The sequence below is a fragment of the Acanthochromis polyacanthus genome, chromosome 11, assembly GCF_021347895.1.
Source record: "Acanthochromis polyacanthus isolate Apoly-LR-REF ecotype Palm Island chromosome 11, KAUST_Apoly_ChrSc, whole genome shotgun sequence".
Lineage (NCBI taxonomy): Eukaryota > Metazoa > Chordata > Actinopteri > Pomacentridae > Acanthochromis > Acanthochromis polyacanthus.
This window is the reverse complement of record NC_067123.1, coordinates 6673643-6687817: the sequence shown is the minus strand read 5'-3', so window position 1 is coordinate 6687817 and position 14175 is coordinate 6673643. Positions and strand designations below refer to the sequence as shown.

At 39.0% G+C, this 14175-nt stretch overlaps 1 protein-coding gene across 9 annotated transcripts; it reads left to right on the top strand.

The window, feature by feature from the left end:
* The first annotated feature begins 2132 nt into the window (after positions 1-2132).
* LOC110955707 (nucleolar protein dao-5-like) lies at positions 2133-12395 on the top strand. Of its 9 annotated transcripts, XM_051955894.1 has the most exons (19): positions 2134-2494; positions 4715-4855; positions 4957-5082; positions 5187-5279; positions 5388-5504; positions 5619-5735; positions 5858-5962; positions 6073-6186; positions 6308-6421; positions 6534-6647; positions 7214-7321; positions 7443-7550; positions 7663-7776; positions 7853-7990; positions 8079-8192; positions 8263-8403; positions 8505-8642; positions 11600-11746; positions 11826-12395. In XM_051955894.1, exons 1-19 carry the CDS (start codon positions 2443-2445, stop codon positions 11924-11926), a joined length of 2202 nt encoding a protein of 733 aa, XP_051811854.1. In that variant the 5' UTR covers positions 2134-2442; the 3' UTR covers positions 11927-12395. The 9 variants fall into 9 exon arrangements, with proteins under 9 accessions (XP_051811857.1, XP_051811856.1, XP_051811855.1 ...); XM_051955897.1 differs by lacking the exon at positions 6534-6647 and having other exon boundaries at positions 2133-2494; XM_051955896.1 differs by lacking the exon at positions 7214-7321 and having other exon boundaries at positions 2133-2494.
* Positions 12396-14175: the final 1780 nt, after the last annotated feature.

Genomic DNA, 14175 nt, shown 5'->3' with positions numbered 1-14175 from the left:
CCCGTTTGCCTCATAGATGAATACTTTGCTGCTTTTTTCTCATTAAAAACCAGCATTATAATATTAATCAATGATCACACTTTAATACAAACATGTAAAGTAAATGGGATCACTCTTATTTTTTTTAGCTAACTGCTGAAAATTAACTAATTTCAGTATGTTGACATGTAAATACAGTGTTTACGGGTTTTGTTAGGCTTCTGTGCACTGTAAAAAATGTTTACATTTTATAGTGAAAAACTGTCAAACCATGACGGTAAAAATCTGTAAACTCAAACAGTTTCATATAGTTTATATAACACAATCACCGTAAATAAGGTAATCAGTTATTCATTCAATACTGTCATTTTTACATTTATTTCTCGATAAGTATACCGTTTTTTACAGTTAAACCTAAATACTGTTGTGCTGATAATGAAAACATGCCATAATATTTACACTCAACAAAAATATAAACGCAACACTTTTGTTTTTGCTTCCATTTTTTATGAGATGAACTCAAAGATCTAAAACTTGTTCCACATACACAATATCAGCATTTCTCTCAAATATTGTTCACAAATCTGTCTAAATCTGTGACAGTGAGCACTTCTCCTTTGCTGAGATAATCCATCCCACCTCACAGGTGTGCCATATCAAGATGCTGATTAGACACCATGATTAGTGCACAGGTGTGCCTTAGACTGCCCACAATAAAAGGAAACTCTGAAAGATGCAGTTTTATCACACAGCACAATGCCACAGATGTGGCAAGATTTGAGGGAGCGTGCAATTGGCATGCTGACAGCAGGAATGTCAACCAGAGCTGTTGCTGGTGTATTGAATGTTCATTTCTCTACCATAAGTCGTCTCCAAAGGCGTTTCAGAGAATTTGGCAGTACATCCAACCAGCCTCACAACCGCAGACCACGTGTAACCACACCAGCCCAGGACCTCCACATCCAGCATGTTCACCTCCAAGATGGTCTGAGACCAGCCACTCAGACAGCTGCTGAAACAATCAGTTTGCATAACCAAAGAATTTCTGCACAAACTGTCAGAAAGCGTCTCAGGGAAGCTCATCTGCCTGCTCGTCGTCCTCATCGGGGTCTCCACCTGACTCCAGTTTGTCATCGCAACCGACTTGAGTGGGCAAATGCTCACATTCGATGGCGTCTGGCACGTTGGAGAGGTGTTCTCTTCACGGATGAATCCCGGTTTACACTGTTCAGGGCAGATGGCAGACAGCGTGTGTGGCGTCATGTGGGTGAGTGGTTTTCTGATGTCAATGTTGTGGATGGAGTGGCCCATGGTGGCGGTGGGGTTATGGTGTGGGCAGGCGTCTGTTATAGACCAAGAACACAGGTGCATTTTGTTGATGGCATTTTGAATGCACAGAGATACCGTGACGAGATCCTGAGGACCATTGTTGTGCCATACATACAAAAACATCACCTCATGTTGCAGCAGGATAATGCACAGCCCCATGTTGCAAGGATCTGTACACAATTCTTGGAAGCTGAAAACGTCCCAATTCATGCATGGCCTGCATACTCACCGGACATGTCACCCATTGAGCATGTTTGGGATGCTCTGGATCGTATACAACAGCGTGTACCAGTTCCCGCCAATATCCAGCAACTTCGTACAGCCATTGAAGAGGAGTGGACACCCCCCCTCCCCCCAATAAAACAAAACTGGTGGACCAGCCTGTGGTTGGTCAGAGGTGATTTCCAGATTCAGAAATAGTGAAATGTAGGGACATTTTTCATATAAAAATGGTCGTGGCGCATATATATATATATATATATATATATATATATATATATATATATATATATATATAAGGTGATATTGTAATATTTAAAATACTGAGGTGCATTTTTATAATAAATTACATTGTTAAAAACTCAAAATTTAAATATTTTGGCAAATGTGTAACGTTAACCTTGTTTTTCTATTAGCGTTTTTTAAAATTTGATATAGAAATTTTAAAAAGTAGCTAGAATGGAACAATTTTACTTCTTGAATATTATATTTTACACTGAACTAACCTGAGTTTAGGTCGCATTTAGATCGGTTGCTATGTCGTCGTTTCTTTCCTCCAGATTTGTTGCTAAGCAACTCCTAAATCAATGGGCCAATGACGTGGTGAAATGTCATCAATGGTCGCCTCAGCGCCTTCCTCCAAAAACTACGCGGAAGAAAACAAACGCGAACTGGGACCGAATGACATCCAGGACAGGCGAAACTGGTGGTTTAGCTGGTTTACTGGGACTCTGTGAGACGGAGACTGCGGCTCTAGGTTGGCGGAGCAGCAAACTGAACGACTGGTGACTGAAACAACCAGGAACCAGCCGAAACAAAACGCAAAGTTAGCTAACATCAACTCAGCTAACAACTGTACATTCAAGTTGCCGCGTTCTGGATGAAAAGCAGAAATAACTTTCACTGAGCACCACAATGGACTGCAGCCCTGCTGAAGTGACAGACAGAGTTGTTCAGGAGTCTACAGGTAATTACATTAACAGTGATTTTCCTAATTTTCACTAAAGGGGCAGATATTTTATTTTAGCTAACAGCTAGCTTACAACTTCGTAATAAGCCATTGACCTGGCTGCTGCTAGCTTGATGTTAAAACAGTTACGAAAGGAAAGTATATATTGATTTGACCTTTTTTTTTTATTTGGTCGTTTTTTTGCCAGGTAAAAATGTCCAAGAGACGCCAGCAGGAACAAATACACGCGTATATCATAGACACAAATAAATATATAGACATAACATAGAATAAAGGTAAACAGGTCAACAAGTAAGAAGTATGGAAGCATATAAATGTGAGTGAAAAGAATGTGCATGAGGTGTAGGAATGTGTGTGTGTATATTATCAGTATGCCTGTAAGTAAGATCCGAAGTGATCAGCAGGAGCAACAGTCAACTACAATCTGTTTGAGTTTAAGCTTGAAGGTGGTGAATGGGGTCAAAGTTGCAAGTTTGAGGGTGTTTTGTAAGGACTTCCAGTCGTTAGCTGCTGCAAAGCGAAAGGACATACGGCCAAAAATAGTAGAAGTATTGGGGATGATGAGCTTGATGTATTCACTAGACCTAGTGTGACATGAATTATGGGCGAGGTGAAGAAGAGAGAACAGGTAGGGACGGGTATTGCTCAGAACTGACTTGTAAACAAAATGTAGCAGTGGTGAAGCCGCAGGGTATGAAACCAGAATTGGGAGTATTTTCATCATGACAAGGTTGTGTTTGGCAGCATGAGCGAAGGAGGCTTTGTTGTGGAAGAGGAAAGCTAGTGTATCTTTGATTTTGGCCTGAAAGTTGTTAATGTGTGTGGCGAAAGACAGAGATGACTCCAGCCAGAAGCCTCAGTATTTATAGGATTTGACGTACTCCACAGGTATGCCATCTGTACAGCTGAAAGCAACAATCCTCCTGTCAAAGATGATGCATTTGGTTTTACTGATGTTAAAGTGCAGGTGGAGGTTGTGAAAGGACTGCTCAACAGAAGTGATCTATTGACTTTGAAAGGTGCTTTTTTGAGCGATTATTTGCACTGCAGCAACACAAGTTGTAAATACCAATAGTGCTGCTGGTGTTATTCTTAAGCGTTAGTGGGAACTACTTTAATTTGTTCAAAAATATAGTGTTCTTTCTTAATACTGATTTTTTCATTTGTTCTTCATACTCAAATTAGTATGTAGTTGTCAGACAACGAACATCTGATAGAAAAACATACATCCAGCTTTCACTGGGACAGTTTTAACTTCTAGTGTTAATGTAACATTTCTGAGTCAGCTGGACCAAGTACTGAAAAATACCTTCAAATATAATGTTGAGCATGTTCGTTCTTTAAGATAGAAGACAAACTACTTCTCTCCAGTTAAGCTGTTTATTTTTTAAATATCAGTGTCCCAAAAGAATCCTATAGAAGGACCTTTTCTGTTTGGAACAGCCTCCCAGAAAAGGATAAAATCAAACGTGAACACAACATTTTATTCAGTCTAGTACTGTGTGATAGGTCATAGATATAAACATCTAATTCAAATATTGAAATGTGATTGGCTGAAGGTGGGGATAAACTGTGGTTTAGACTGAGTTCTCCCATTAGTTGGTGCACAGATATGTCTATATCCTTTGGTACACAATTCATCCAATCCCCAGGAGCTGCACCCTGTAAAAAGAACCTCCTGCAAACTTTTCCCGCTTTCTACAAGTTAGTATTATTCCATTGTTAGCTGATTTTCTGGTGGTATCTCATAGGGAGCATGCAGTTGTTCCTTAGGAAGGATTATTATGGTTTTCTCCCTCAAACAACCTTGAGTTTCAGTAAGATTACTTGTTATATTATAAGAAAACAGGAATGTGCTGTGTATCAAGGCCAAAACTCTGTCTTTGTTAGTGTGTCCATGTGTAGAAGAAGAAACGTTTTTTTTTTATAAGTGGCTGTAACTTTCCAGCCTGACCTGTCTGTGTCCATCAGAGCTTGGAGTTAGTGCTTAGCTTCATCTCTTCCCTTTCAAAGGTCAAGCACAACTCGTGCATTCATTGCTCATTAAATGGTTATTATTATCAATATTATAACACTCACATGTAATATCAATTTCAGTGTTCAGTTAGTAGTACCTTAAAAAATAAATCCTAACAATATTCTGTTTATCAGACCTGACATCTGGTTTTTACTGTTTCTGACTCTGTTACTAAACCAGTTATTTCTCTGACTGATCAGGGAATAACAGCTCCAGCTCTGAGGATGATTTCATCCCTTTGTCAAAGCTCCTGATGAAACAACCCAACGAGGGGAAGAAGTCACGTGACAACAGCCACAGCTTCACCTCTGACGCCAACGCTAATTCAACAAAGGACAAAAGTAATGAAAAGAACATAATACTGTTTAATTTTGTATTTAAATTAGATGTTTTCTAGCAAGTTGTTGTTCTGAATTTTGTACGTTTATATCTTCTCTCGTAGCTTTGGATGATTCTTCAGACGATGAGCCGCTGATAAAAAAGAAAACCACCTTTGCACCACCCAAGAAAGTAGAGAAAAAGGAAAACACACCGCCCAGATCTAATGGCACAAATAACAAGAGCACAGGTGAACACATGTCATCAGCTAGATTTCAGCTCCGTTTTCTGATTTGTCTCCGGAAGAGAAAGACTTCATACTTCTGTTTTATTCTGGTTCATATTTGAGCACAGATGGTGATTCAGATAACGAACCTCTGATTAGAAAAGCCTCCTCCAAACCTGAAAAGAAACTGCCGAAAGAATCTGATGATACGAAGAAGACAGGTGACATGATCTTCTCTTAATGGACCTGCTGCTCGCAGTATCAGACATTTACTCATTCTTTTCTTAGAGTTATTGAATAAGAGCTTTTGTTTCGTGTTGCTGTTGCAGATGCGAACACAGACGACGACTCGGACAACGAACCTCTGATTAAAAAGGCCTCCTCCAGACCTGCAAAGAAACCTTCCTCAGTGCCACCAAAAAAATCTGCTGACAGGAAGAAGAAAGGTGAGATTATTTTCTCTCCTGGAGCATCGACAGGAAGCCGCTTCTCTCTGCATGTGAAGTCTCTGGACAAAGACTCAGATCATGAATCTTTTTTGCATTTTCTTACTGTTGCAGATTTGAACACAGATGATGAGTCAGATAACGAACCTCTGGTCAAAAAAGTCTCCTCCAAACCCGCAAGGAAGTCGGTCTCAGTGCCACCAAAAAAATCTGTTGATAGGAAGAAGACAGGCGAGATTATTTTCTCTCCATGGACCTGCTGCTCTCTTCTTCACTCTTTTCTTGCAGAGTTACTGGACAAAGACGACGTTAAAGATGACAATCCTGTGTTGCTTCTTGTCTTGCTCTTGCAGATTTGAACACAGATGATGACTCGGACAACGGACCTCTGATAAAAAAAGGGTCTTCCAAAGCTGCAAAGAAGCCGCCAAAAGAATCTGCTGATGCAAAGAAGACAGGTGGGATTAGCTTCTCTCCTGGAGCGTCATAAGAAAGCGGCTTCTCTCTGCATGTCAAGAGTCTCTGGACAAACACTCAGATGACGAATCTCTTTTTTTTTTTGTCTCAGATTCGAACACAGATGACGATTCTGACAATGAACCTCTGGTTAAAAAGGTCAGAGTCTCCTCCAGAGCTGCAAAGAAACCTCCTGCAAAGAAATCTGTTGACACAAAGACAACAGGTGAGATCATCTTCTCACCTGGACCATCAACAGAAACCTACTTCTCTGTGAATATACGGTCACTGGTTGAGCACTGTGGCTCAGATGAGGAAATCTTTTGCTTTTTGTCTTACTGCTGCAGATTCAAACACAGATGAAGATTCTGACTACGAGCCTCTGATTAAAAAGGCCAAAGCCTCCTCCAGACCTGCAAAGAAACCTCCCTCAAAAAAACCTGCTGACAGGAAGAAGACAGGTGAGATTATTTGCTCTCTAAGGACCTTAATCACCAACAGAAAGCTGCTTCTTTCTGAACATATAAAGTCACTGGACACGTACTCAGATGGGGACTCTTTTGCTTTTTGCAGATTCAAACACAGATGAGGATTCTGACTACGATCCTCTGATTAAAAAGGCCAAAGTCTCCTCCAGACCTGCAAAGAAACCTCTCTCAAAAAATTTTGCTGACAGGAAGAAGACAGGTGAGATTATTTGGACCTTAATCACCAACAGAAAGCTGCTTCTTTCTGAACATATATAGTCACTGAACATGTACGATAGCTCAGATGAGGAACTCTCTTGCTTTTTTTGCATCACTCCAGTCCTATCCTCTCTTCACTCCCGGTCGATTTTCGCGTACATTTTAAAGTACTGGTGCTAACTTTTAAGGCTTTACGTGGCCAATCACTACGGTTTATCTCTGACCTCCTTCAGCCGTACGCCCCAAATAGAGCTCTCAGCTCAGGCTAACAAAAATTACTTGCTGTCCCTCGTTCCAGGTCTAAACCTGTAGTGACTGAGCTTTCCAAGCTCTCGCACCAAAACTGTGGATCACTCCTCCTCTGCAGCTGAGATCCGTCGACACCTGTGGAGCTTTTATGAGGCAGCGGAAAATGTTTTTATTCCGACAGGCTTTTAGCTGACCTGTAGCCGCTTTATTTTATTTATTATTTTGATGCACTTTCTATTGTTGTTGTAAAGCACCTTGTGATTTTGTATCTGTGAAAGGCGCTGTGTAAATATCTTACTTTTTATCTTACTGCTGCAGATTCAAACACAGATGATGACTCTGACAATGAGCCTAAAAACGCCAAAGTCTCCTCCAGAGCTGCAAAGAAACCTCCCTCAAAAAAGTCTGTTGATACGAAGACGACAGGTGAGATCATCTTCTTGTCTGGAGCATCAACAAAAGGCTACTTCTCTGTGAATATACAGTCACTGGATGAGTACGGTGGCTCAGATGAGCAACTCTTTTGCTTTTTGTCTTACTGCTGCAGATTCAAACACAGATGATGACTCTGACAATGAACCTAAAAAGGCCAAAGCCTCCTCCAGACCTGCAAAGAAACCTCCCTCAAAAAAACCTGCTGACAGGAAGAAGACAGGTGAGATTATTTGCTCTCTACGGACCTTAATCACCAACAGAAAGCTGCTTCTTTCTGAACATATAAAGTCACTGCACACGTACTCAGATGGGGACTCTTTTGCTTTTTGCAGATTCAAACACAGATGAGGATTCTGACAATGAGCCTCTGATTAAAAAGGCCAAAGTCTCCTCTAGACCTGCAAAGAAACCTCCCTCAAAAAAACCTGCTGAGAGGAAGAAGACAGGTGAGATTACTTGCTCTCTACGGACTTTAAAACTGCTGCCCTCTGGATCAGACATTTACTCTTTGTTTTCTTGCAGAGTCACCGGATGAGGATGACAGTTCTGATGATGAACCTCTGAATGAAACTGCCAAGAGACTTCCCCGTAAGACAAAAGCAGCCGTTGTCCCAGCGAGCCCAGTTATTAAATCCAAAAGGACTGCAGCAAGGAAAAAAGGTGGGTGTGAAACTGTGGAAATCTGAACTCACTGAAAATGTCTTTCTCGTCATTATTAACACTCAGTATTTGTTTTTATTTCTTCCAGTTAAATACGCCGACTCTTCCAGCGACAGCTCAGACGATGAGCAGCTGGTGGCCATAAAGAGGAAGAATGGAAATAAGAAAGCGATAACGAAACGTAAAGACAGATCACGAAAAGGTGGGTAGCCTCTTCGTTTAATACATTTGATGACATTTAGTGTAAGTTCTAACCTCTTTCATTTTAATAGATTCGTCATCCTCAGGCGGCAGGTCAGACGATGATGATGATGTTCCTTTGGTGAAAGTCACCTCAAAGAAAAGTAAACCAGTGAAGAGAAACACAAAAAGGAGCACCGTGTCCCGGAGCAGTGCATCAAAAAAGAGACAAGGTACTCCAGCAGTAGTCATGACCCGAATAAAACACGATTCAGTACTAAAAGTTTACAAGAAAACATTTTAAATTCTTGCTTTTGTGGGTTTTGTTTCGCAGATCTCAGTGATGAAAGCTCAGAAGACGAAGCTTTGATTAATCTGGCAAAAAAGACACAAAGAAAAACAAAAGCCAAGGCTTCGACTCCGAGGAAGAGGAAGGCAGCTGCTAGAAAGCCAACAAAGAAGACAGTGACAGGTACAGACTCTAACCTCGCCCATCTTAGATAAAAAATATGAAGGAGGTCGTTGTCGGAGTCAGTTAATGCAGTTTTTCTTTGCTCTAAATGGGACACAGCAGGAAGCATGATCGATCCACGTACAGTACAAGCAATGAGTCTGTTATCTTATTTTACAGAAATCTGCCTTTTTTTCTGCTATTTTTGACAATTTAGTGAACAAAAATCCCATTTTAATTGAGTAAATGAAACCCCAGTTGACAAAACTGGTTACAAAGTTGAATTGCTGTTTTTATTTTCACATCTTAACGTTTTAACCTTAGTGAAAATTACTTTGAAGAGGTGCCAAAAATTCTTCAATGCAGAAAAACCTGGTTAACAAGCTGCTAGAAAACATCTTTCATCTGGTCAACATGTTTAAAAAATGTAGACCAAGGAAAAGAAAAAAAAAACAAGAAGTTTTACCAAACCTGGACCGCCCGGCGACAAAGATGACCCCTGTGACCTTGAAAATGAGGTCAAGGTCACCAAATGCGAACTTGACCTGTGTCTTATTATGGTACACCTGTGTACCAAATATGGTGAGGCTACATCAATATTTTATGGAGTTATCGCGCGGAAACCAAATTGTTACAGACAAACAAGCAAGCAAGACCATGCAGCTGAAAACAATACCTTCCGGAAAACGATGTTTTGCCGGGCGGTAACAAGGCGATACAACAAGATTAATGACAGCATCCATCACACAGAATACGTGTAAAGAAAAAGGAGAGGAAGCACCAGAGGATGAGTTCAGCTGTTTGCAACTGATGCATCTTCTCTGGAAGTGCCTTCTATGGAACAAATGATGTGTATTTTAATTAGGTTAAGATCTTTACAGAGCTCTTCTATTTCCTCTGTCCTTTTACTGTCCTCTTCTCTGTGGTATTTCTATGTTGTTGTTGTTTTTTAAAGTTACCTTCTCTTTACATTTTTAAGACGAGTAGGTGGGTTTGACACCAATATTAACCCTTGTGTCATCCTACGGGTCAAATTGACCCGTTTTAAAGCTTGAAAATGTCGGGGGGGGGGAAATGTTCACAGTGAAACTTCTGATGTCCACAGTTTCAGCTTTTCTGGAAAATCTTTGAACATTTTTGGTGGAAAAAAAAAAAAGAAATGTTAAAAATGTTCAAGAACATTCGCAAAAAAAATCAATTTCAAGCGAATTTCACTGGATTTTGGTTGATTTTTTTGTGAATGTTCTTAAAGAAAATATCAGAAGTTTTACTGATATATATGTCATCACTTTAGATACTTTTAGGATTTTTTTTGGAAGATTTTTACTCATTTTTGAAAAATATTTACAAGAATTTTCTTGCCAAATTTGGTGGATTTTTTACTAAATTTTTTAAGGGAAACTTTTAAGGAATTATTCGAACCTTCTTCCTGAAGGTTTTGTAAATTTTAGGAAATTTGGGGAAATTTTTAATTGAATTTTTGGATTGTTTTCAGATGAGGAAACAATATTTTTTGGTGCCCGTAAATGAAGGCAATAGGAGGGTTAAAAGAAATAGCCAATTCACTCTTATCACAGCAAAGAACAGTAAAAACAGAAAGAATCATCAGATTTTCCAACAGTTCATGAACTAATCATCTGTGACATCACTGTCAGGAAACGCAATCAAGATTTAAATTCTGATATTTCACCAAAATCACTTTAGTGTGCATGTCTCATTTCAAAATTGTCCAAAAATAAGCCGTTTGCTCTTACAAGATTCTGTAAAAAAACAAAAAACAGCACTCTTTGGCTCAACTGTGACTTTATTAGTGATTCAGCTGCAACCAACAGCCACTTGACATAAATGTCGGGAAGTTTTGACTGAACTGCAGGCAGTGTAGAGAGAATAGTTTCATGAGAATGTTGTACAGAATAGAAAGTGTTGGAAGCTGACTGGTATTGTCATATAAATACAGTCGTCTTGTGACATTGTTGGCTAAATTTCACAGTAAAATATCCAATAAAACTTGAAATTTTCAAGGAGGTGTAGGTTTTCTGCAATAGTGAAGGGAGCTGAGAGGTTTATTGTGGTTATTCAATTAAAAATGGCATGAAAAAAGACCTAGTTGAGCCAGAATTTACAGCTAATTAGTCCTACTAAACAACCGTTCAAAAGTATGGGGTTACCCAGACAGTTTCATGTTTTCCATATAAACTCACACTTTTATCCATGTGCTAACATAATTCCACAAGGGTTTTCTAATCATCAATGAGCCTTTCTACAGCATCAGCTAACACAATGTAGCATTAGAACACAGGAGTGATGGTTGCTGGAAATGTTCCTCTGTACCCCTATGGAGATATTCCATTAAAAATCAGCCGTTTCCAGCTACAATAGTCATTTAGCACATTAACAATGTCTAGACTGGATTTATCATTAATTTAATGTTGTCTTCATTGGAAAAAAACGCTGTTCTTTCAAAGATAAAGGTATTTCTAAGTGACCCCAAACTTTTGAACAGTAGTGTAGATTCACTGTGTATTTTTCCAGTGTTGGTGACACCTGTTAGCACTTGGAAAAACATTGTACATCTTGATTCCATTTCACTTATTTACTTATTTTTGTTAAAAAAATGATTTTTTTCCTCTTTCATGACTTGTACCACTTTAACTCATGACTGATTCTGGGATTTTTTTGTTAGTTTTTAAGGGATAATGAACAATAAAGTTGAATTCTTTAGATTTTTTAATTCAATAATCTATGAAATTCAACTTTAGCGTTTATTTTTTTTCTGATTTTCTGCATTATAACTGTGTCATTCTGCACAGTGGACGTTTCTGAGTTCTCTCTTCTTCTATTCCTGGTTGTTCTGTTTCCATAGAGGAGCAGGACTTCATATTGTAGTAAAAAATGAGCCAAACAGTGAGGAAAAATGTGAAAAAAAACACACAAAGCGTTTGGGTTTCAGAGTGTTAACAACAATAACTTTTTTTCAGATTCATCAAACAGCAGTTCAGATGATGAGCCTTTAATGGAGACCCACCCACCACACCCACAAGTGACCAAAATCCTCAAAGTCCTACTAGAGAGGTGTGACTGTGAGGCCGCTGGAGCAACAGGGAGCTTGAAGGAAACCAGAACAGGTACAGATGATTTATTAAATCATTTCTAATGATGGAGTAAAACCTCAGAATACAGTCACAATTTTCTTTTTCTCCAAAGAGGAAACACCGGCGGCTGAAAAACCCACGGAGGAAGACTCCGAGGGTAAGAAGGATTCATCAGACGAAGAAAAAGTGGAAGAAACAAGCTCCTCCATCTAAAAATCACTTAGTGTTCACAGAAAGTTCATCAGCACTGTGTTTTATACACGTTTATTTAAAGTCTTCATGTTTTTACTCCGGCTTTTGAGTTTGGGACCATATTGTGCAGGTTTTTTATAAGATTTTATCCACCTTGTTTGATATTTATACTCTTAATGTGTCTGCTGTTTGCATTGGCTTGTTTCTCTGGTTTTATTTTTAAGAAGATTAACAAAGTTAAAAAATAATGCTGTAAAGTCACATTTTTGCTTGCATAATCAAAACACACTCAGCATGCAGTAGCGACAATCTGTTGTGTTGGATTAGACTGCTTTCACTAGGAAATTCAGATCAGTTCTTTATCAGTGTCGAATGTTTTTAATTCAGTAAGACTGTAAGTTGACGATAGACGACATAGGACAAGCTACACGGCCGTTTTTGTAATTGGTAACATAATGATTGGATTAATAAAAAATGCAATCTAATCTGACTACTGTTGTATTATTTCATTTCATTTTGTCATTATATTGAATCTTCTTCTAAAAAAGAGCCACGTTTTGAATTCCAGAAGTACTCTATAGGAAAATCTGGAACATTTTCAGTACAAATAAAATCAGTTTTTTCCCTCAGGAAATGAACACATTTTTAGAATCACTAGACTTACCCTCAATAGGTGAAGAACAGAACAAAGCTCGAACAGCTGAGATCAAAAGGGAGGAAATAGAGAAAGTAATCTCAAAGCTGAAGGCCAAGAAAGCACCGGGAACAGACGGCTTTCCAGCCGAATGGTATAAGGCTTTTAAGGGGCAAATAGTACCTATACTTTTTGACTGCTTTAATCATACACTTAAAGGAGGGGATCCACCAAGAACATGGAGGGAAGCAATAATTTCAGTTATTCACAAGGAGGGGAAGGATCGAAAAGACTGTAGTGCATATAGACCAATTTCTGTACTGAATATTGATTATAAGCTGTATGCATCAATATTGGCAAAAAGACTACAACATATAATACCAGAACTAGTGGACCCAGATCAGACAGGCTTTGTGCGGGATAGACAGACACAAGACAATATTAGACGGGTGCTACACGTACTTGATCATGTGACTAAGGGGAATAACAGCGCAGCAGTACTCAGCTTAGATGCCGAAAAGGCGTTTGATTCGGTTTGCTGGGAGTATTTATATTTAACGCTTAGAAGATTTGGATTTAAGGATGACTCTATCAGATGTTTCAAAATCCTATACGTCTCTCCAAATGCCAGAATAAAAATTAATGGACATCACTCACAGCCCTTTGAGCTGGAGCGAGGCTGTCGTCAGGGTTGCCCTCTCAGCCCAGCCCTTTTCTCTCTATTTTATCGAACCCTTAGCACAGTTAATTAGGGATGATCCGTCAATAAAAGGAGTAATGGTCAGGGGCTCAGAGCAGAAGATTTGCCTATATGCAGATGATGTATTACTGCTCATGACAGCACCAGAGGTTAGCATCCCCAAGTGTATGTCTACATTAAAAGACTTTGGAACCTATTCAGGATATAGATTAAATGTCCAAAAAACCCAAATTTTGAGTTAGAATTACACTCCCAAGAAAGATATATTAAATAAATTTAAATTCTGTTGGAACACAAAGGAAATTAAGTACCTGGGGGTCCGGATACCTAAAGATTTATCTAAAACATATTAAAGGAATTATGGCCCCGTAAGTAAAAACATCAAGTCAGATATTGACAGATGGTCTCAGTTGCCTTTCGACATGCATAATAGGATAGAAATAATAAAAATGAATCTACTTCCCCGACTCCTATATTTTTTTCAATCTCTGCCAGTAAAGATCACACCGACACAATTTAATGAATGGGATAAGTGGATCTCAAGATTTATATGGGCAGGTAGAAGGCCAAGGATTCAATTTAAAACACTACAACTGCCTAAAGAGAAAGGCGGGAGATCACTGCCATGTTTAGCAGACTACTATAAGGCAGTTCAATTAAGACCACTGGCATGTTGTTGCAACCCAAATTATCTTGCAAAATGGAAGGATCTGGAAATTTCACAAATAGATATTCCGTTACAATCTATACTGGGTAGTAAAATATTGTATGAGCAGTATTCTAGTGACCTGAATCAGTGGTCAAAGGTTTCCTTTCAAATTTGGTTTAGTGAATGTAAATCACCTTTACTTGAAAGACAGTCTAGGCTGCTGAGATGGGTTGCCTTTGACCCCAGTTTTAAGCCTGCAAGGATTGATGGGAGGTTTAAACATTGGC